Source organism: Chiloscyllium plagiosum, unplaced genomic scaffold (genome assembly GCF_037043375.1).
Source record: "Chiloscyllium plagiosum isolate Xiang-an unplaced genomic scaffold, Cpla_swu_hap1 HiC_scaffold_50, whole genome shotgun sequence".
Taxonomy (NCBI): domain Eukaryota; kingdom Metazoa; phylum Chordata; class Chondrichthyes; order Orectolobiformes; family Hemiscylliidae; genus Chiloscyllium; species Chiloscyllium plagiosum.
In genome coordinates this window covers 46,032,364-46,054,267 of record NW_028270188.1, presented here as the reverse complement: position 1 = coordinate 46,054,267, position 21,904 = coordinate 46,032,364, and the positions used below count along the sequence as shown (strand labels likewise).

At 52.2% G+C, this 21,904-nt stretch overlaps 2 protein-coding genes across 5 annotated transcripts in view; one reads left to right on the top strand and one right to left on the bottom strand.

The window, feature by feature from the left end:
• The first annotated feature begins 1,269 nt into the window (after positions 1–1,269).
• Positions 1,270–11,295, top strand: polr3c (polymerase (RNA) III (DNA directed) polypeptide C). Of its 3 annotated transcripts, none has more exons than XM_087985134.1 (9): positions 1,270–1,299; positions 2,799–2,890; positions 4,368–4,419; positions 5,440–5,500; positions 5,973–6,123; positions 7,393–7,494; positions 7,999–8,048; positions 10,126–10,275; positions 10,997–11,295. In XM_087985134.1, the coding sequence occupies exons 3-9, from the start codon at positions 4,368–4,370 to the stop codon at positions 11,094–11,096; spliced, it is 666 nt and encodes a 221-aa protein (XP_087841260.1). In that variant the 5' UTR covers positions 1,270–1,299; positions 2,799–2,890; the 3' UTR covers positions 11,097–11,295. The 3 variants fall into 3 exon arrangements, with proteins under 3 accessions (XP_087841260.1, XP_087841259.1, XP_087841258.1); XM_087985133.1 differs by lacking the exon at positions 1,270–1,299 and adding an exon at positions 3,865–3,945 and having other exon boundaries at positions 2,841–2,890; XM_087985132.1 differs by lacking the exons at positions 1,270–1,299; positions 2,799–2,890 and adding an exon at positions 3,865–3,945.
• Positions 11,296–12,484: 1,189 nt separating this feature from the next.
• The window catches only part of LOC122548097 (E3 SUMO-protein ligase PIAS3-like), a 34,762-nt gene continuing 25,342 nt past the window's right edge, over positions 12,485–21,904 (bottom strand). For both annotated transcript variants that reach the window (XM_087985130.1, XM_087985131.1), the window contains exons 10-14: positions 18,151–18,284; positions 16,322–16,493; positions 15,792–15,931; positions 15,661–15,698; positions 12,485–14,090 (exon numbers count right to left, since the gene is read on the bottom strand). In XM_087985130.1, coding sequence (XP_087841256.1) covers positions 13,809–14,090; positions 15,661–15,698; positions 15,792–15,931; positions 16,322–16,493; positions 18,151–18,284 — 766 coding nt within the window. In that variant the 3' untranslated portion in view covers positions 12,485–13,808. The remainder of the gene's footprint in view (positions 14,091–15,660; positions 15,699–15,791; positions 15,932–16,321; positions 16,494–18,150; positions 18,285–21,904) is intronic.

Here is a 21,904-nt window from a genome sequence, read left to right as displayed (position 1 = left end):
CCCCTCCCTCCCCTCCCCTCCCCTCCCTCCCCTCCCCCCCTCCCTCCCTCCCCTCCCTCCCTCCCTCCCCTCCCTCCCCTCCCTCCCTCCCCTCCCTCCCCTCCCTCCCCTCCCTCCCTCCCCTCCCTCCCCTCCCTCCCTCCCTCCCTCCCTCCCCTCCCTCCCCTCCCTCCCCTCCCTCCCTCCCCTCCCTCCCCTCCCTCCCTCCCCTCCCTCCCTCCCCTCCCTCCGCCGCCGGGCTTCCCTCCCCTCCCTCCCTCCCCTCCCTCCCCTCCCTCCCCTCCCTCCCCTCCCTCCCCTCCCTCCCCTCCCCTCCCTCCCCTCCCTCCCCTCCCCTCCCCTCCCCTCCCTCCCTCCCCTCCCTCCCTCCCTCCCCCTCCCCTCCCTCCCTCCCTCCCTCCCTCCCCTCCTCCCTCCCTCCCTCCCTCCCCTCCCTCCGCGCCGGGCTTCCCTCCCCTCCCTCCCTCCCCTCCCTCCCTTCCCTCCCTCCCTTCCCTCCCTCCCCTCCCTCCCTCCCTCCCTCCCCTCCCTCCCTCCCCTCCCTCCCTCCCCTCCTCCCCTCCCTCCTCCCCTCCCTCCCTCCCCTCCCTCCCCTCCCTCCCCTCCCTCCCCTCCCTCCCCTCCCTCCCTCCCCTCCCTCCCTCCCTCCCTCCCCCTCCCTCCCCTCCCTCCCCTCCCCTCCCTCCCCTCCCTCCCCTCCCTCCCCTCCCTCCCCTCCCTCCCCTCCCCTCCCCTCCCCTCCCCTCCCCTCCCCTCCCCTCCCTCCCCTCCCCTCCCTCCCTCCGCGCCGGGCTTCCCTCCCCTCCCTCCGCGCCGGGCTTCCCTCCCCTCCCTCCCCTCCCTCCGCGCTGGGCCTCCCTCCCTCCCCTCCCTCCGCGCTGGGCCTCCCTCCCCTCCCTCCATACTGGAACCATTTCCCTCCGTGTGGAGCTCCACCGCCCCCAGGCCGGAGCCACCTTGCTCCGTGCTGGGGCCCTCTGTGTACACTCTGCTCGGTTCCAGCCCGTCAGCAGAGCCGCAAGCCGAGGCAGTGGGTGGGGGTGAAGAACATGGAGCTGGTAATGTGGCGAGTGTTGTAGAGTGTTTGAGTGTGGAGGTTTCACGCTCCCTCTCTGATACAGGCTGGTGCACACCACATCCCTGCTGCTGCTGCTCTCTCTCATTCCCTGGTGTTTGCCGCTTTCTTCCCCACAGCTCCCCCCAGATGATGGCATTTACTGGCAGGTGAATTTTGAGCGGTTTCACCAACACTTCAGGGACCAAGCCATCGTGGCTGCAGTCAACAGCAAACTGGACCAGGTCTGTGAGGGGTCGACGTCACTGCCCCAGGGCAATCTCACTGTCATTATTGGGTAGTGTGTGTGAGAGAGAGACTGCTTCTGTCTCAGCACGGTGGGGTGGGGTGGGGGGGTGAGGGTGGGAGCTGGATGAGGTATGCACAACAATAGCTGATAACTATCCCCTCCCTATCGTTGTCATCCCCTCTCTATCACTGTCACCTCCTCCTACCCTACACACCCTCCATATCCCAGTCCCCCCCCTCCAGCCCCTACACCCCCTCCATATCCCAGTCCCCCCCTCCAGCCCCTACACTCCCTCCCTATCCCAGTCACCCCCTACAGCCCATACACCCCCTCCCTATCTCTGTCACCCCCTCCTACCCCTACGCCCCCTCCCTATCCCAGTCCCCCCCTCCAGCCCCTACACCCCCTCCCTATCCCAGTCCCCCCTCCAGCCCCTACACCCCCTCCCTATCCCAGTCCCCCCCTCCAGCCCCTTCACCCCCTCCCTATCTCTGTCACCTCCTCCTACCCCTACACCCCCTCCCTATCCCAGTCACCCCCTCCAGCCCCTACACCCCCTCCCTATCCCAGTCATCCCCTCCAGCCCCTACACCCCCTCCCTATCTCTGTCATCTCCTCCAGCCCATACACTCCCTCCATATCCCAGTCACCCCCTCCTACCCCTACGCCCCCTCCCTATCCCTGTCACCCCCTCCAGCCCCTACACCCCCTCCCTATCCCAGTCATCCCCTCCAGCCCCTACACCCCCTCCCTATCTCTGTCATCTCCTCCAGCCCATACACTCCCTCCATATCCCAATCACCCCCTCCTACCCCTACGCCCCCTCCCTATCCCTGTCACCCCCTCCAGCCCCTACACCCCTCCCTATCCCAGTCACCCCCTCCAGCCCCTACACCCCCTCCTATCCCTGTCACCCCCTCCAGCCCCTACACCCCTCCCTATCTCTGTCACCCCCTCCAGCCCTACACCCCCTCCCTATGCCAGTCCCCCCCTCCCTATGCCAGTCCCCCCCTCCCTATGCCAGTCCCCCCCTCCCTATGCCAGTCCCCCCCTCCCTATGCCAGTCCCCCCCTCCCTATGCCAGTCCCCCCCTCCCTATGCCAGTCCCCCCCTCCCTATGCCAGTCCCCCCCTCCCTATGCCAGTCCCCCCCTCCCTATCCCAGTCCCCCCCCCCTATCCCAGTCACCCCCTCCCTATCCCAGTCACCCCCTCCAGCCCCTACACCCCCTCCCTATCCCAGTCACCCCCTCCAGCCCCTACACCCCTCCCTATCCCAGTCACCCCCTCCAGCCCCTACACCCCCTCCCTATCCCAGTCACCCCCTCCAGCCCCTACACCCCGCCTGTGTCTCTGTGGGTCCACCACTTGCTGGATCACATCAGGATGTTGACTGCAGGAACAGTGCAGTGTAGAATGTTCCTGTCAGAGACAGCTGTGCTGACTGGGGGATGAGGAAAGGGAAATCACTGCTGTAATAATTTCACTCCTCACAGACCAGCAGTGAGATTGTGCGGACGATGCTGAGAATGAGTGAGGTGACCACGTCGTCCAGCTCCTCCACACGCAACCGCTGTCTTCAAATGAGGTAAGAATCCAGACTCACCACTGCTGCCCCAGGAACAGAGTCAGCCATCTCACACTGTCCTGCTTCAGAGAATGTGGCTATTACTGACTGAGCCAGCATTTATTTCCCATCCCTAGTTGCCCCTCGAGAAGTTGGGGTGAGCTGTCCTTCATGAATCATCGCAGTCCATGTGTAGCAAATAGACCCACGATGCATTTCGGGCAGGAATCCCAGGACTCTGACTTGGCGACACTGAAGGAACAGTGATACATTTCCAAGTCAGGATGGGGAGTGACAGGGAACTGGCACATGGTGGTGTTCCCATGTACCTGCTACCCTTGACATTCCAGATGGAAGTGGTTGTGGATTTGGAAAGTGCTGTCTAAGAAATCTTGGTGAATTCCTGCAGTGCATCTTGTAGATAGTACGCACTGTTGGTACTGAGTGTCGGTGGTGGAGGGAGTGGCTGTTTGTGGATGTGATGCTAATCAAGTGGCTGCTTTGTCCTGGATGGTGTTGAGCTCCTTGAGTATTCCCACACACTCCTGATCTGTGCCTTGTAGCTGGTGGACAGGCTTTGGGAGTCAGGAGGTGAGTTACTCGCTGCAGTATCCCTAGACTCTGACCTGTTCTTTTAGCTGCTTTGTTAATGTGATGAGTCCACTTGAGTTTCTGGTCAGTGGTACCCTGCACTGGGATGTTGATGGTGGGGGATTCAGTGATGGTAACACCAGTGACTGTCAAGGGGCAGTGGTTAGATTCTCTCTTGTTAGAATGGTTCTTGCCTGGTATTTGTGTGACACCAGTGTTACCCACATTGTTTGTTGGAGACTGACCGCTGGCAGGTATCCTATTGGACAGTGTGGTTGGATTTATTTCTGTGTGTACACACCAGCTACTGTCGCCATCCAAAACTCCCAGGACAGCACAAGGTTAGCTTCTGAATAACCGTGTCACTGCAGTTTTTTTCTGGAATTGATTCTTTTGGCTGACAGATATTCCGGGCTTTTCCTCCTGGCTACAACCTCTCGAAACCAGTGCTGGACCAGTACCTCACCCTCCTCAGTGATGACCCGGTGAGTGTTTCAGTTCACACACTCCCTGTTTGGAATGAGAGTGAGACTTGGGGGTTGGTTGTGTGGGGAATGTTGGAGCATGAATGGGCTTGAGGTTATTGAAGAGTGACCTCGGCGGGGAAGGGGAGGGTATTGGAGAGTGACCTGGGGGGGTGGGAGGGTAACTGAGTGTGACCGATGGGAATGGGGTAAGCAGAGTAATGGGGGGGGGGGGGGGGGGATGGGGAAATGAACATGGTGTTGGATGTGTGACCAGGGTGGGCTGGGATCAGAAGATGGCTGCTGTGTGACTGTCTTCTCTCTTACACCTCACGGCTAAATGTGCTGGAGTTATACTCTCACTCACTTTCTGTTCTACAATCAGAGTTTCTGTGGGAGATTTTCAGATTGGTTCTAACAAAAGCATTTTGCTTGTGTTTCAGATGGAGTTTGTCGGTAAATCAGGAGATAGCGGTGGTGGGATGTTTGTCATCAGTATCCTTTTGGGTGACATATGTGGGAGAGAGAGAGCGGGGACTGAGAGACCCCAGTCAGTGTACAGATATCTTCCTGAGAGAGAGAGGGGGGACTGAGAGACACCAGTCAGTGTACAGATATCTCCCTGAGAGAGGGGGGGGGGACTGAGAGACACCAGTCAGTGTACAGATATCTCCCTGAGAGAGAGAGGACTGAGAGACACCAGTCAGTGTACAGATATCTCCCTGAGAGAGAGAGGGGGGACTGAGAGACACCAGTCAGTGTACAGATATCTCCCTGAGAGAGAGAGGACTGAGAGACACCAGTCAGTGTACAGATATCTCCCTGAGAGAGAGAGAGAGGGGACTGAGAGACACCAGTCAGTGTATAGATATCTCCCTGAGAGAGAGAGGGGGGACTGAGAGACACCAGTCAGTGTACAGATATCTCCCTGAGAGAGAGAGAGAGAGGGGACTGACAGACACCAGTCAGTGTACAGATATCTCCCTGAGAGAGAGGGGGGGGGACTGAGAGACACCAGTCAGTGTACAGATATCTCCCTGAGAGAGAGAGGACTGAGAGACACCAGTCAGTGTACAGATATCTCCCTGAGAGAGAGGGGGGGACTGAGAGACACCTGTCAGTGTACAGATATCTCCCTGAGAGAGAGAGAGGACTGAGAGACACCAGTCAGTGTACAGATATCCCCCTGAGAGAGAGAGAGGGGACTGAGAGACACCAGTCAGTGTACAGATATCTCCCTGAGAGAGAGAGGGGGGACTGAGAGACACCAGTCAGTGTACAGATATCTCCCTGAGAGAGAGAGAGAGAGAGAGGGGACTGACAGACACCAGTCAGTGTACAGATATCTCCCTGAGAGAGAGAGAGAGGGGACTGAGAGACACCAGTCAGTGTACAGATATCTCCCTGAGTGTGCTCTCTGAGAAAGAGAAGGGAGTTCTGCCCCGATTTCCTGGAGGTATTTGGATGATCTGTGCTGTCTTCATTCGTTGTATAGTTGCCTTAATAGAATCACTGATCTTCACCGTGCCCTCGCTTCACTTGCACGAGCTACAGTGGAGTCTGTTGTACAGGAAAGGTAAGTGGGTTCCTAACAGGCCTTTCAGCTTGTAACATGGGTAAACTTGTCCTTATTCATGTCTCCTGCATTGTCTGTCTGTAAGTGTGGAAGCAGCAAACTCAGGAGGGCATGAGCTGATGATTTGAAAAATGACCGAGAAAGGGCACCAGCCTGGTCCTGGGCTGCCTTGGGCAATTGGAGAGTTACTGTAGACAGGACATGAGAAACCCGATATCCTGTGTGGTACCAATCTGGAACTTCTGTCTCTGAACATTGGGCTCAGCTGATGATCACTGTACAGTTCCATGTTCGATCTCTCCAACTGTAAGGACCAGGTGGAGAGGGGAACTCCAACAGGGACTGAAGAATATCCTGCTGTTTGCTGTGTATACTGTGACAAGCCCCAGTTTGGAATATTGGGGTTCAGTGAGATTTCTCATTACAAAGTGGAGTTGCTCTCTCCATGCCCCCCCCGCCCTCCCCCTCACAGGTTCGGCTCACGGTCAGCTCGGATTTTCCGACTTCTTCTCCGCAAACGACACTTGGAGCAGAAACAAGTTGAGGATTTTGCGATGATTCCTGCCAAAGAAGCCAAGGGGATGATGTATCGAATGCTATCAGAGAACTATATATCCCTTCAGGTACAGAATACTATACATCTCCCATCGCCTTCATTATGCCTCACCACCTCCCCCTACCCTTCTCTTGATCCCCTCCCACTGCCTCTCAGTCAATCCCCCCCCACCCCCTTTCTGTATTTCCAACCCCACTCTGTCCCTCTCTCAGTCCTTTCCCCCCCTCCGCCCCCTCTCTGTCTTTGCAACCCCACTCTGTCCTTCCCCCCCACCCACTCTATTTCCAACCCCACTCTGTCCCTCTCTGTCCTTTCCCCCCACCCTCCTCTGTATTTCCAAACCCACTCTGTCCGTCTCTCAGTCCTTTCTCCCCCACCCCATCTCTGTCTTTCCAACCCCACTCTGTCCCTCTCTCAGTCCTTCCCCCCCCACCTCCTCTCTGTCTTTCCAACCCAACTCTGTCCATCTCTGTCCTTCCTCCCCCCCCCTCATCTTCTCTGTATTTCCAACCCCACTCTGCCCCTCTCTGTATTTCCAACCCCACCCTGTCCCTCTTTCAGTCCTTTCCCCCACCCACCCCCATCTTTCCAACCCCACTCTGACCCTCTCTCTGTCCTTTCCCCCCGCCTCCTCTCTGTATTTCCAACCCCACTCTGTCCCTCTCAGTCCTTTCCACCCTCCCCGTATTTCCAACCCCACTCTGTCCCTCTCCGTCCTTTCCCCCCGCCCCTCTCTGTATTTCCAACCCCACTCTGCCCTTCTCTCTGTCCTTCCCCCCCCCCCCATATTTCCAACCCCCTCTGTCCCCCTCTGTCCTCCCCACCCCCTCTCTGTATTTCCAACCCCACTCTGTCCCTCTCTCTGTCCTTTCCCCCCCCTCTGTATTTCCAACCCCCTCTGTATTTCCAACCCCACTCTGTCCCTCTCTCAGTCCTTCCACCCCATCCGCCCCCTCTCTTAGTCCACTGCTGCCTGTAATACTCCATCCCTGAAACCTTCCTCCTTTCCCATCACCTCTACCTTCATCATCTTCCCTACCCCACATTGTGTCATCCACCTCCCTACCCTCAATCCTTGCTCCTTTCTGCTCCCTACCGCTCTCTCCTTCAACCCTTCTCTGTGTTCTCTCTAACCTTCTCCCCAACACCCCCTCTGTCTGTCTCTCTCCACCTTTTCCCAACGTCCCGGATCCCCGTCTGTCTCTCCACCCACAGTTTCTCTGGCCTTGATCCCAGGTCAGGATCTGACCTTTCCTGGCTGCTTTTGTCTGCTATAGCTCATTGCAAAACAGACTAATTTCCAACTTTGATTCAATCTCATGTTTTTATATTCCAGGAAATTCCTAAAACACCTGATCACGCCCCCTCCAGAACCTTCTATCTGTACACTGTCAATTTACTGCCTACAGCTCGTATGATTCTCCAGCGGTGCTACAAGGTAACCATAACAACAAATATATAACCTGTACTTAGTTAGATTCAAGTCTGTAACTCACTCCTGTATATCTGTTATTTGGTAAAAATCCACTGAACATCTCGATTAAATTCCAATGTGTAACTACTTTCAGGTATCTGTTATTCAACCCCTTGATTAGATTCCTGTCTGTAACTCAGTGTTGGGTATCTGTTATATGTACAAAACCCCACTCTGTTTAACCTATTGGTTAGCTGCTGATATAAATTTACTGCAAGTGTCGTTTGCGGAGAAGTCGGAAAATTTAGCTGCTGATATAAATTTACAGTTTGTGCTGTATGTGTGATCTCTGAATGATGCTGGTGATCATTTAAGCTTTGTCCTGGTGTCTAATCTCACCTTCCTCCTTGCCCCACAAGTTCTGTGGGTCATTGTGTGAGTACATGTGGTGAAATCCACAGCTAGAGATACTCGAGAAGAAAGCTGACCCCTGGAAAGTCACTTGGTATATTTTATGATTTATTTCAGACTGTTGTCAATCTGATCAATCGTCGAGAATACGAAACCCGAGAGAACAAGTGAGTGACAATCAATCAGCTAATAATGCCTGGATGGGGTGCTCTTCGGAGGGTTGGTGCAGACTCAATGGGCCCAATGGCCTCTTCCCGCACTGTCGGGATTCTATAATGGTTCTACAATTCCCACAGATGTCATCCAGATATTCTGATCCAAAGTTTTGAATTTCTCCATCCAACCATGAACCCTGAGATTGAAATTCACAATATCTCAACTCTGCAAACAATTCTCAAGCACTCTTCTAAATCTTCCATTTAAGTTTTGTGGCCTCTTGTCAGTGATAGGAGCTAGATAAGTAACCACTTACAAGCAAAACTTGCAAAAGGCTGCACAGGAGTGTGTTCACTCCAATTTAACACTAAAGGTGACATTGGAGTCAAGTGACCAAAGTCTCACTTCCTAAGATAACTTTGAAGCAGCAAGTTAGAGAGTTTCCTGGAGGGATTTCTCGAGCTAAGGGACCCTGGCAGTAAGTTTGTTCGCTGAGCTGGAAGGTTCATTTTCAGATGTTTCGTCACCATACTGGGTAACATCTTCAGTGAGCCTCTGGACGAAGCACTGTTGTTGATTCCTGCTTTCTATTTATATGTTTGGGTTTCTTTGGTGATGTCATTTCCTGTTCTTTTTCTCAGAGGGTGCTAAGTGGTGTGCAAGTCAATGTGTCTGTTGATAGAGTTCCAGCTGGAATGCCACGCTTCTAGGAATTCTCGTGCATGTCTCGGTTTGGCTTGTCCTAATGTTGTCCCAGTCGAAGTGGTGTCCTTCCTTATCTGTTAGTAAGGATACTAGTGAGGGAGGGTCATGTTGTTTTGTGGTTAGTTGATGTTCATGTATCCTGGTGGCTAGTTTTCTGCCTGTTTGTCCAATGTAGTATTTGTTACAGTCCTTGCACAGTATTTTGTAAATAACATTAGTTTTGCTTGTTATCTGTATAAGGTCTTTCAAGTTTGTTAGCTGCTGTTTTATAGTGTTTTGGTGGGTTTGTGGGCTACCATGATGCCAAGGGGTCTGAGTAGTCTGGCATCACACTAAAACAGCATCTAATTAACTTGAAAGACCTGAGTAGTATGATGCCAGACTATTCAGACTCCTTGGCATCATGGTAGCCCACAAACCTACCGACACACTAAAACAGCTGCTAATGAACTTGAAAGACGCTATACAGACAAGCAAAACTAATGTCATTTACAAAATACCATGCAAGGACTGTAACAAACACTACATTGGACAAGCAGGTAGAAAACTAGCCACAAAACGACACGACCCTCTCTCACTAGTATCCTTACATACAGAGGAGGAAAGCCACCACTTCAACTGGTACAACAGCCAAACAGAGAGACACACGAGAATTCCTAGAAGCATGGCATTCCAACCGGAACTCTATCAACAGACACATTGACTGACACACCATTTAGCACCCCCTGAGAAAAAGAACAAGAAATGACATCAGAAACCCAAACATATAAATAGAAAGCAGGAATCATCAATAGTGCTTCATCCAGAGGCTCACTGAAGATGTTACCTAGTAGGGTGACAAAACATCTGAAAATGAACTCTCCAGCTCAGCGAGCAAATCTACATCCAGAACCTCAACCTCAGCTACAAACCTTCTCAAAACTCGCTAACCCTGGCAGTAAAGCTAGAGGGATGGAAATCAGTTCAAGTGGCCAGAAGTGAAGGAGCACAGAGATAGTGAGGTCATAGAAGTAATTAAATATTAGAATAATAATTGTAAAATTGAGATGTTGCTTAACTGGGGCTGAATATCAGTCAGTGATTGCACAGACCTTGTTAGAAATTAAGACTCATGCCACAAGGCTGTGGATGAGATGCCAGTCAGGGATGGTGCTGGAATAGTGGAGGGATAATAATGGACTACAATGAGGGTTTCAGCATCTGATAAGCTGAAATGGGAAAGTTGAATAATTTCACAAGAGGTAATTACTTCTCGATCATTTTGACTCCAATTGTTTGTATCAGCCTCAATGAATTGGCACTGAAATGATGGACAGTCTGGTGTCTGTGGATTCTGTGTCTGATCTGTTTTGTAATTAATGGCATTCCCTGTTATCCTTTCAGGCGGCTGCTGGAAAAGTCACAGAGAATAGAGGCCATCATGGCGTCAATGCAGGCAACTGGCGCTGAGGAACAGCAACTTCAGGAGATCGAGGAGATGATCACAGCTCCCGAGCAACAGCAGCTGGAGACACTGAAACACAATGTCAATATGTGAGTGGCCACTGCTGCAGTAGGGCAGGGCAAGGCTGCAGGCTGTTTGGTCTCTTTCCAGTCTCGTCCTGAGCTTGCTGCACCTTCACAGCCCATCTGCTGTCACGGCAGTGTGAATCCAACTAGGCAAGACCTTGATGTCGCTGATCTCCACACCAAATACACCATAAACTGACAACGCAACTGATCTGGAATGCAGTGCCTGAAAGCAGATTAAATAATAATCCTACAAAATGAAATTGGGTTCACGTATGGAGGAGAAAGAGTAGGGGATTGCTGCTATTCAATAACCTCATCAAGGAGCCAGCATTGTGTTAGATTGTATGAATTGTACAGCAAGAAAGGCGCCTTCTAGAAATTGGTTCCTTAACACTCTTGTGGTGGGGTGATTATGTCCCTGTCTCTAGGTCAGGAGGCCCTAGTTCAAAACTTCATTCCTAATGAAGGGCTTTCGCCCTAAAATTTATTTTCCTGCTCCTCGGATGCTGCCTGACCTGCTGTGCTTTTCCAGCATCACTCTAACTTAGGCCCTAGTTCAAGGCCCACCTGCTCTTAAGTGTCTTAACATCTCTGAACAGGTTGTCTAGAAAATCTCTCTAAGCCAGTTCCAGCCTGAACAATTTCTGTCACAAAGCTCTTGGCTTTTCTGTGACCAGGACTGCCAGGCAGTTCTGGGGAAACAGAGGGATGGAGTCTTGACTTTATCTCTACTCTTTTCCAGGTTGGATTCAAGTGAGAATCAGGTTGATGAGACTATCTTTATCCTGGAATCCTACATAAACACAACTCGGATTGAGAAAGAGGTACCAAGCAAACGGTGATCTGAGGATCAGTCTGTCAGAGACCAGCTACGGTTCACCAGTATCTCACTGAACATGTGGTTATACTGCAGTGAGTTGATAATGTGGCAGTCTGCTCAGTGGAGAGGACAGTTTTATGAGCTGCCTGTGCAAATCCTAATATTTTAGGTTTTATGTTGTCAAATTAATTTAATAAATGACATGGTGTCTTTAATATGAAGCTCTGAGGTGCTTCTAGCCAATCAATCAGATTACCTTGTGGAGGCAGGAAGTGGGTCAGTAAATGATTGATGTTTACTGTCAAGCCACAGTCAAGAGAAATGCTGCTCCAGGATAGGAACTAAGTGCCCTTTTAATCAGGTGTGTAATGAAGCAAGTCTGATGCACACTATAGTAACCGGATGAGATCTTTCCTCGAACCTTTCACCAAGTGGAGGTGAGAGCTAATTGACAACATACATTTCTAAATATGTTAATGTGACCAATCTCAAGTTAGTGTCCATCTCCAAGGGGTTTAACAGAGCTAGATCGCATACGTGCAGCAGTGCACACATTGATTGCCTCCTTTCTTGCAGTCCAAATGAGATGTCTAGTAGTCATGAAAAGTGTTTGAGAAATTCACACACTTGCTGTAGAAGCTGTAGCATTTTCATAAATGAATCTTCATCTCATTGAAGCAGGGGGAATGTGGAGGCCGTTTCCCATCCTGTCCAGAATCAGGAGAAATTTCTTCACTCTGTTCTAAAGCCTGACATTCTTTGTCACACAAGAGCTACTGAACATTATATTCAAGCCTGAGTTTAGTTAACGGAGGTCAGTGAAGGTGAAAGGGAGAGCTGATTTGAGCAGCAGTCTGGCCCATTCTTGCTCTGACAGAAGGATTACATCACAATCGAAGGCCATTTATCATATCTTTTCATCTCCACATTCCCTGTCGGCCTGAAAATATTTTCTATTCGGGCATTTATCCAATTTTGTTTTGAAACCTATATTTGTAACTGCTTCTAAAACACTTGGGTACTGAATTCCAGCTCCTAATGGACTCTCGGGGAGGAAACTGCTATTTGGTTCAGAGGTATTTGGGACAGGCAATCAACAATTCCCTTGCCAGCACAGCCCACTAGAATTTTTGAAATTTGAACCTCTGTCTGTACAGCTTTGCAGGGAGGGTGGGTTGCTTTTCCATCTCTGTAGCCCCCAGCCCATTCTGGTTTGTCTCAACTCAGCTTTAACAGTACATCATTGAATAACATTACAGATTTCAAAACTGAACTAGTCAGAGGATAAGAAGTGGGAGTTCAAGCCTGAAACTCCATCAATCCTTCAGTTTCTCTAATGCCCAGTCTCCTGCCATTTTTCACAGCAACAGCAAGTCCAGCTCATTGTTTGGGAAATAACTACACCACCAATTCCCGATTTCCTCATCCTTTAATTGCAACAGAATCGATACATAGTAAAACATTTGAATTCTTTCAGCCAATAATACCCAAACTCCCCTTGTCCCTTTGCCACAGCTTCACCAGGTCCTTTAAGTAAGTGGGACAAGGCAGTCTGTCTGTCCAGATGAGTGAAGCTTTCAGTTCTGGATCCTATCATCCACAACAGGCATTAAGCATCACCCCAGTCTCTCAGAACACTGGTTATTCACTGAACAGTATTGGAAGAAAATGACCTTAAAACGGATGAATAGAGGCATCCACACTTAGACAGGCACGTGGAGTCTAACTCTCACTAGTACTGGCCTGCCGTAGAAGATAATCTTTGGAACTGCTTTTTTTAAAATCGGTTTGTTTTTTCATAATATGTATTTACAAAATAGCTGCAACAGAAAATAGATCATTTGCTTTCTCTATACACAATGCTCATTTATAATTCTTTTAAAAAAGGGAAAGATTTTACATTGATAAAATATATTGGAAGTTATATTTTAAAAAGTGACACACTTTGCAATATGTTTAGAATTCCCTATTGTGTCCCTACATCACTCCCCAACCTCAATCCAGGCCAACCAGCCCCTTTAGAAATCCTGGTGGATCCAGGCCTTCATGTCTGTTTGGGTCTGGGGAGAGGGAATCACAGTAACCATCAGAGACCCCTGAAAATCTCAGTTCAGTTCCCTTTTGCAGTTCACAATGTTCAAAGCTGCCCATATCCAAATTTCTCTCAATAATCCACTAGTCTTTAAGTTTCACCTCATCTTACCAAAGTTTCCTTTCATTCTTTACTCCTTGTGGTACGGCCTCAAATCTGACATAATTAATCTTTGGTTCATGACAAAACTTTACTAGAGAACTGAAACACACCTTTGGTTGAAATGTGGAGCAGCTTAATTGTGGATACAATCACAGACAGCTGATCCAGGGGCCTGCATGCAAGCAAAGTGCAACTCTGAAGCTAATGTCACCAGATCTCTGTGAGCTGTTCTTTATATGGGACAGAGGTGGAAAGGGGCAAGGCCAGATCCTCAGCTCTATGGAGGAAGTATCTGACAAACCACCACCTAATTGCCTTGTGTTTTTAAACAGAAGGCATGCTCCAGGATTCAGGCCCAGGTAGTGGGTGCCCTGTGCTCTTATGTTACCCAGGGATTTAGTCAAAAACTAATGACTAATACAGAGGAAACACTTTCTCTGGGATCTGTGGAGTAATCTCCGACCAACTGACTTCAGATTCAAGTTTTGCAGCAGTTTTCAAAGTGGAGAACATTCCTGGTCATGATTGATTGGTGTTTCCTTAGTCTAAAGAGATAATATCTAACCCATGGCTGGAGCCAGGTGCACTGATTGTGCTGCCACTGTTTAGAGTTGTTGTCTCAGGGTGACTATGCTGACTGCTCCTCAGGACACTGCTGGAGATGATGCTGCTACTCCTGTTGGCTGAGCCATGCATTCCACTTGTCGAGCTAACCACAGGTTCCAGAAAATGCGGCGAGGACGTGAACTGGAAGAAGTGGTTGAGCGATGATCGCATGGCAGTCTGGTCCTCGGAGGAGCTGCTGATAACAGAACTGTAATGCTGCAGGCAAAATGGACAACATGTAAATAACAGAAACACTGAAAATGATCAGATGCTGGAACCAACTACCCGACTGCTCCCAACCTTCTGCAATGACTCGGAGTCCACTTCCCTCAGTTTATTAGCTTTTAGAATCTGAACTTTTTAAAGAATGCATTGAAGGTGCTCCACTCCACATCTAAACCAATGCTATACCTGTCCTGGGAGTGTGTAGGGGGTCATTATACTGCATCCAAGCCAGTGTTCCTGACCTGGAGTAACTGGTCCTAGTGGAAACTTTAAAAGACCTCTTGGGCTGTGCATCAGAACTAAGCCAACGCTCACCGATCTGAGCAGACAGTGAAAGTGGTTATGTAAGACTACTAAGGGAACTTGATGAATTGAGCCAATGGGCTGATGAGAGGCACGTGAGGTTTTATTTAGATAAATGCAAGATGTTACAATTTGTTAAGACAAACTAAAGGCAGGACTTTAAACAGTTAATGGTGGAACCCTGGGGAGTGCTAACAAACACCGAGACCTAGGGCTTCAGGAACATAATTCCTTGAAAGTTGCTTCATAGGTAGACAGGGTGGTTAAGAAGGTGTTTTGCACACTTGTCTTCATTGCTCAGACCACTGAGTAGAAGAGTTGGAATGGCATATTGCGGCGGTACAGGACACTGGTGAGGCTGTGTACAGTTCTGGTTGCCATGCTATAGGAAGAATGTTATTAAATTAGAGAGGGTGTAGAAATGATTTACAAGGATATTACTGGGACTGGATGGTTTAAGTTACAAGGAGAGGCTGGATAGCCTGGGACTTACAGGTGGTTCATATGTGGAATGCCAGAGGAAGTGGTGGGTGTAGGTACAGTTACAACAGATAAAAGACATCTGGACAGGTACACGAATAGGAAGGGTTTAGAGGGTTATGGGTTAAATGCGGGCAAATGGGACGAGTTTAGTTTGAGAAACTTGGTTGTCATGTACAAGTTGGACTGAAGGGTCTGTTCTGAGACATATGACTCTAAGAATAAAAGTTTGGAGCCACTTTATGAGAAAATGAACAATAACTCGAGCTGTATGAAGGCAGGTGGATGATAAATAAGTCATTCCCATTTAGGGAGGGCGCAGTGGCTCATAGCACCAGGGACCCAGGTTCGATTCCAGCCTCGGGTGGGTTTCCTCTGGGTGCTCCGGTTTCATCCCACGATCCAAAGATGTGCAGGTCGGGTGAATTGCCCATGCTAACTTGCCCATAGCGTTCAGGGATATGTAGGTCAGGGGTAAACAGAGTAATAGGTGAACGGGTCTGGGTGGATTGTTCTTCGGAGGATCAGTATGGACATGTTGGGACAAACGGTCTGTTTCCACACTGTAGGGATTTGACATAAAAGTCGAACTTACTTTCTCTAAAGTGAGAGCCCTCATCGTCCTAACGTGTGCACAATTTGTTTGCCTCACTATACACGTCCATTAGGCAGCTTCTAATATGCATTTCTAAACTGCACCTGACCTACTTGTTGAGGCACATTGCAGATTCAATCCACGAGAAGCATACAGATCAGAAAGGTGATCAGTTGTACTCACCTGACTGTCTGCTTGCAAGAAAGAAAATAAATCTAAACCTGTAAGAGAAATCAGACAAAAAGAAAGTCAGACATGGGCAAGCGAGGGGCCCAGTGTGGAGGTGGAGAAGAGCTGGAACACAAAGGAATTACCTTGAATGTCAGATGGTAGTGGAGGCATCTGGTAGGAGAACTGGTATTCTGGAATAGAGAGAGATGGGAGGTATTCGGACGTAACCACATTTGTCGCAGGACTCTGCAGCATTGGTGAGAGCTGGTGAAGGTTCAGCAACCTGACAACATTAAAAAGGAGAAAAGTTTCGTACAGACAACTACAGCTCAGGCACTGTGTAGAGGAAAGGAACTGTGTGTGGAAGACAGGGGTACTGTGTAGAGAGGGGGGAAGACAGCTTGTGGAAGACGGGGGTACGGTGTAGAGAGGGAGTGGGTGACAATGTGTGGACGACCGGGGTACGGTGTAGAGGGAGATCTGTGTGGGGGTGGGACAGTGGTTCTGTGTAGAGAGGGGGGAGACAGCGTGTGGAAGACAGGGGTACGCTGCAGAGAGGGAGGGAACAGAGCGTCGGGGGACCTGCGTACAATGTAGAGAGGGAGTAGAGTGCAGGCATCACAGGTTAAAAAATAAAGAGACTGTGGGAGATTCTGGAACATAAATAACTTACTGCTTGTTGACTGAGGGCAAGTTTGTCGGGGTCACAACATGACAATGTCTTTTCATTGGAGCTTCATCCTCATCTGATGAACTGTCTAATGTCAGGTCAATCACCTCCGCATTCTGGCTGCTTTGGGAGCAGTACTTCCCTCGTGATGATGGCTCCTTATAAACGGTGCTGGCTGAAATCATGAAAACATCACTGTCAGCAGAACCTTCAGTACCGGATCACCCTCACCGCCTGTACGGCCCGGTTTCAGTACCGGATCACCCTCACCGCCTGTAGGGCCCGGTTTCATTACCGGATCACCCTCACCACCTGTACGGCCCGGTTTCATTACCGGATCACCCTCACCGCCTGTACGGCCCGGTTTCAGTACCGGATCACCCTCACCGCCTGTACGGCCCGGTTTCATTACCGGATCACCCTCACCGCCTGTACGGCCCGATTTCATTACCGGATCACCCTCACCGCCTGTACAGCTCGATTTCATTACCGGATCACCCTCACCGCCTGTACAGCTCGATTTCATTACCGGATCACCCTCACCGCCTGTACAGCCCAATGTTAGTACCAGATCACCCTCACCACCTGTACGGCCTGACTGCACCACGGGATCATCCTCACCGCCTGTACAACCCGACTACAGTGCCGGATCACCCTCACCACCTGTACAGCCCGATTTCATTACCGGATCACCCTCACCGCCTGTACAACCCGACCACAGCGCCGGATCACCCTCACCGCCTGTACGGCCCGACCACAGCGCTGGATCACCCTCACCGCCTGTACAGCCCGATTTCATTACCAGATCACCCACACCGCCTGTACAGCCCGATTTCATTACCGGATCACCCTCACCGCCTGTACGGCCCGGTTTCAGTACCGGATCACCCTCACCGCCTGTACGGCCCGACTGCACCACCGGATCACCCTCACCGCCTGTACGGCCCGGTTTTAGTACCGGACCACCCTCACCACCTGTACGGCCCGGTTTCATTACCGGATCACCCTCACCGCCTGTACGGCCCGGTTTCAGTACCGGATCACCCTCACCGCCTGTACGGCCCGGTTTTAGTACCGGATCACCCTCACCGCCTGTACGGCCCGATTTCATTACCGGATCACCCTCACCGCCTGTACGGCCCGGTTTTAGTACCGGATCACTCTCACCGCCTGTACGGCCCGGTTTTAGTACCGGATCACCCTCACTGCCTTTACAAGCAGACTACAGCGTTGGATCACCCTCACCGCCTGTACAGCCTGATTTCATTACCGGATCACCCTCACCGCCTGTACGGCCCGGTTTTAGTACCGGATCACCCTCACCGCCTGTACGGCCCGAGTGCACCACCGGATCACCCTCACCGCCTGTACAGCCCGATTTCATTACCGGATCACCCTCACCACCTGTACAGCCCGATTTCATTACCGGATCACCCTCACCGCCTGTACGGCCCAGTTTCAGTACCGGATCACCCTCACCGCCTGTACAGCCCGATTTCATTACCAGATCACCCTCACCGCCTGTACAACCCGACTACAGCGCCAGATCACCCTCACCGCCTGTACGGCCAATTTCAGTACGGCATTACCCTCACCGCCTGTACATCCTGATGTCAATACAGTATCCCCCTTACTGTCTGTATAGTCAGAGTGCCCCCAATGTGCCTTCCTCCTGCTAAAACTGCTCTCTGGAGAGGAGTGATTCAAATCCCCAACCTCACTGAAACATACACATCCTGAATGACAACACAACATGAGTGAAGACAACATTCAGGAGGCTTCAGTCTGACTCAAAGACAGGGCCTAGCCTGTGACTTGCAGCTTCACATTACCATCAATACTGCTGTAGGATGACCAGTAGGGCTCTTGCTTTACTCTCTTTGGTTGCATTGGGCTCCAGGATCCATCCTCCTTGAAGAGGATCTCATCACAGTGAGTGCAGGAATTGAGGATTTCCATAAAGAGCCTGAAGATGGAAACAGAGTGATAGAGCTTAATGTGTTTTTTTTTTAGAATGAGACTCGGGGATTTTGGTAGTGGAGTTGAGAAGGACGTCTGTATCCATCTTTTCCACACAATAAATACAAGCATCTTGCACCTGCGTTCCACCCCCCACACCCTACAAACACATGTATTCAATCTATATCACCCTCTCACATAAACACAGCTAACCCTTACCTGTCTCTCCACCCCCCCCCTCACACACACACACACAGCTCTCCCGTCTCCCACACACACACACCCTCACACACACACACAGCTCTCCCGTCTCCCTCACACACACACACAGCTCTCCCGTCTCCCCCACACACACACACACACAGCTCTCCCGTCTCCCACACACACACACACACAGCTCTCCCGTCTCCCCCACACACAGCTCTCCCGTCTCCCACACACACACACACACACAGCTCTCCCGTCTCACACACACACACACACACAGCTCTCCCGTCTCCCTCACACACACACACACACAGCTCTCCCGTCTCCCTCACACACACACACCTCTCCCGTCTCCCACACACACACACACCTCTCCCGTCTCCCTCACACACACACAGCTCTCCCGTCTCCCTCACACACACACACACAGCTCTCCCGTCTCCCTCACACACACACACACAGCTCTCCCGTCTCCCTCACACACACACACACACACACACAGCTCTCCCGTCTCCCCCACACACACACACACACAGCTCTCCCGTCTCCCCCACACACACACACACACACAGCTCTCCCGTCTCCCCCACACACACACACAGCTCTCCCGTCTCCCCCACACACACACACAGCTCTCCCGTCTCCCCCACACACACACACACACAGCTCTCCCGTCTCCCCCACACACACACACACACAGCTCTCCCGTCTCCCCCACACACACACACACACACAGCTCTCCCGTCTCTCTCACACACACACACACACAGCTCTCCCGTCTCCCTCACACACACACAGCTCTCCCGTCTCCCTCACACACACACAGCTCTCCCGTCTCCCTCACACACACACAGCTCTCCCGTCTCCCTCACACACACACAGCTCTCCCGTCTCCCTCACACACACACACACACAGCTCTCCCGTCTCCCTCACACACACACACACACAGCTCTCCCGTCTCCCTCACACACACACACACACAGCTCTCCCGTCTCCCTCACACACACACACAGCTCTCCCGTCTCCCTCACACACACACACACACACTCTCCCGTCTCCCTCACACACACACACACACACACAGCTCTCCCGTCTCCCACACACACACAGCTCTCCCGTCTCCCACACACACACACACACCTCTCCCGTCTCCCTCACACACACACACACACACACACACAGTTCTCCCATCTCCCTCACACACACACACACACACACAGCTCTCCCATCTCCCTCACACACACACACACACACACAGCTCTCCCGTCTCCCTCACACACACACACAGCTCTCCCGTCTCCCTCACACACACACACAGCTCTCCCGTCTCCCTCACACACACACACACAGCTCTCCCGTCTCCCTCACACACACACACACACAGCTCTCCCGTCTCCCTCACACACACACACACACAGCTCTCCCGTCTCCCTCACACACACACACACAGCTCTCCCGTCTCCCTCACACACACACACACAGCTCTCCCGTCTCCCTCACACACACACACACACAGCTCTCCCGTCTCCCACACACACACAGCTCTCCCGTCTCCCTCACACACACACACACACACAGCTCTCCCGTCTCCCTCACACACACACACACACACTCTCCCGTCTCCCTCACACACACACACACACACTCTCCCGTCTCCCTCACACACACACACACACACACACACAGCTCTCCCGTCTCCCACACACACACACCTCTCCCGTCTCCCTCACACACACACACACACAGTTCTCCCATCTCCCTCACACACACACACAGCTCTCCCGTCTCCCTCACACACACACACAGCTCTCCCGTCTCCCTCACACACACACACAGCTCTCCCGTCTCCCTCACACACACACACACAGCTCTCCCGTCTCCCTCACACACACACACACAGCTCTCCCGTCTCCCTCACACACACACACACAGCTCTCCCGTCTCCCTCACACACACACACACAGCTCTCCCGTCTCCCTCACACACACACACACAGCTCTCCCGTCTCCCTCACACACACACACACAGCTCTCCCGTCTCCCTCACACACACACACACACAGCTCTCCCGTCTCCCTCACACACACACACACACAGCTCTCCCGTCTCCCCCCCACACACACACAGCTCTCCCGTCTCCCCCCCACACACACACACAGCTCTCCCGTCTCCCCCACACACACACACACACACAGCTCTCCCGTCTCCCCCACACACACACACACACAGCTCTCCCGTCTCCCACACACACACACACACACACACACACACAGCTCTCCCGTCTCCCCCACACACACACACACACAGCTCTCCCGTCTCCCCCACACACACACACAGCTCTCCCGTCTCCCCCACACACACACACACACACAGCTCTCCCGTCTCCCTCACACACACACACCTCTCCCGTCTCCCTCACACACACACACCTCTCCCGTCTCCCACACACACACACACACACACAGCTCTCCCGTCTCCCTCACACACACCTCTCCCGTCTCCCTCACACACACACAGCTCTCCCGTCTCCCTCACACACACACACACACACACAGCTCTCCCGTCTCCCTCACACACACACACACACACACACACAGCTCTCCCGTCTCCCTCACACACACACACACACACACACAGCTCTCCCGTCCTCCCCCCCACACACACAGCTCTCCCGTCTCCCCCACACACACACACACACAGCTCTCCCGTCTCCCCCACACACACACACACACACACAGCTCTCCCGTCTCCCCCCCACACACACACACACACACACAGCTCTCCCGTCTCCCCCCCACACACACACACACAGCTCTCCCGTCTCCCCCACACACACACACACACAGCTCTCCCGTCTCCCCCCCCCCACACACACACACACAGCTCTCCCGTCTCCCCCCCCCACACACACACAGCTCTCCCGTCTCCCCCCCCCACACACACACACACAGCTCTCCCGTCTCCCCCCCCCACACACACACAGCTCTCCCGTCTCCCCCCCCCACACACACACAGCTCTCCCGTCTCCCCCCCCACACACACACACACACAGCTCTCCCGTCTCCACCCCCCACACACACACACACAGCTCTCCCGTCTCCCCCCCCCACACACACACACACAGCTCTCCCGTCTCCCCCCCCCCACACACACACACACAGCTCTCCCGTCTCCCCCCCCCACACACACACACACAGCTCTCCCGTCTCCCCCCCCCACACACACACACACAGCTCTCCCGTCTCCCCCCCCCCACACACACACACACAGCTCTCCCGTCTCCCCCCCCCCTCACACACACACACAGCTCTCCCGTCTCCCCCCCCCCACACACACACACACACACAGCTCTCCCGTCTCCCCCCCCCCTCACACACACACACAGCTCTCCCGTCTCCCCCCCCCTCACACACACACACA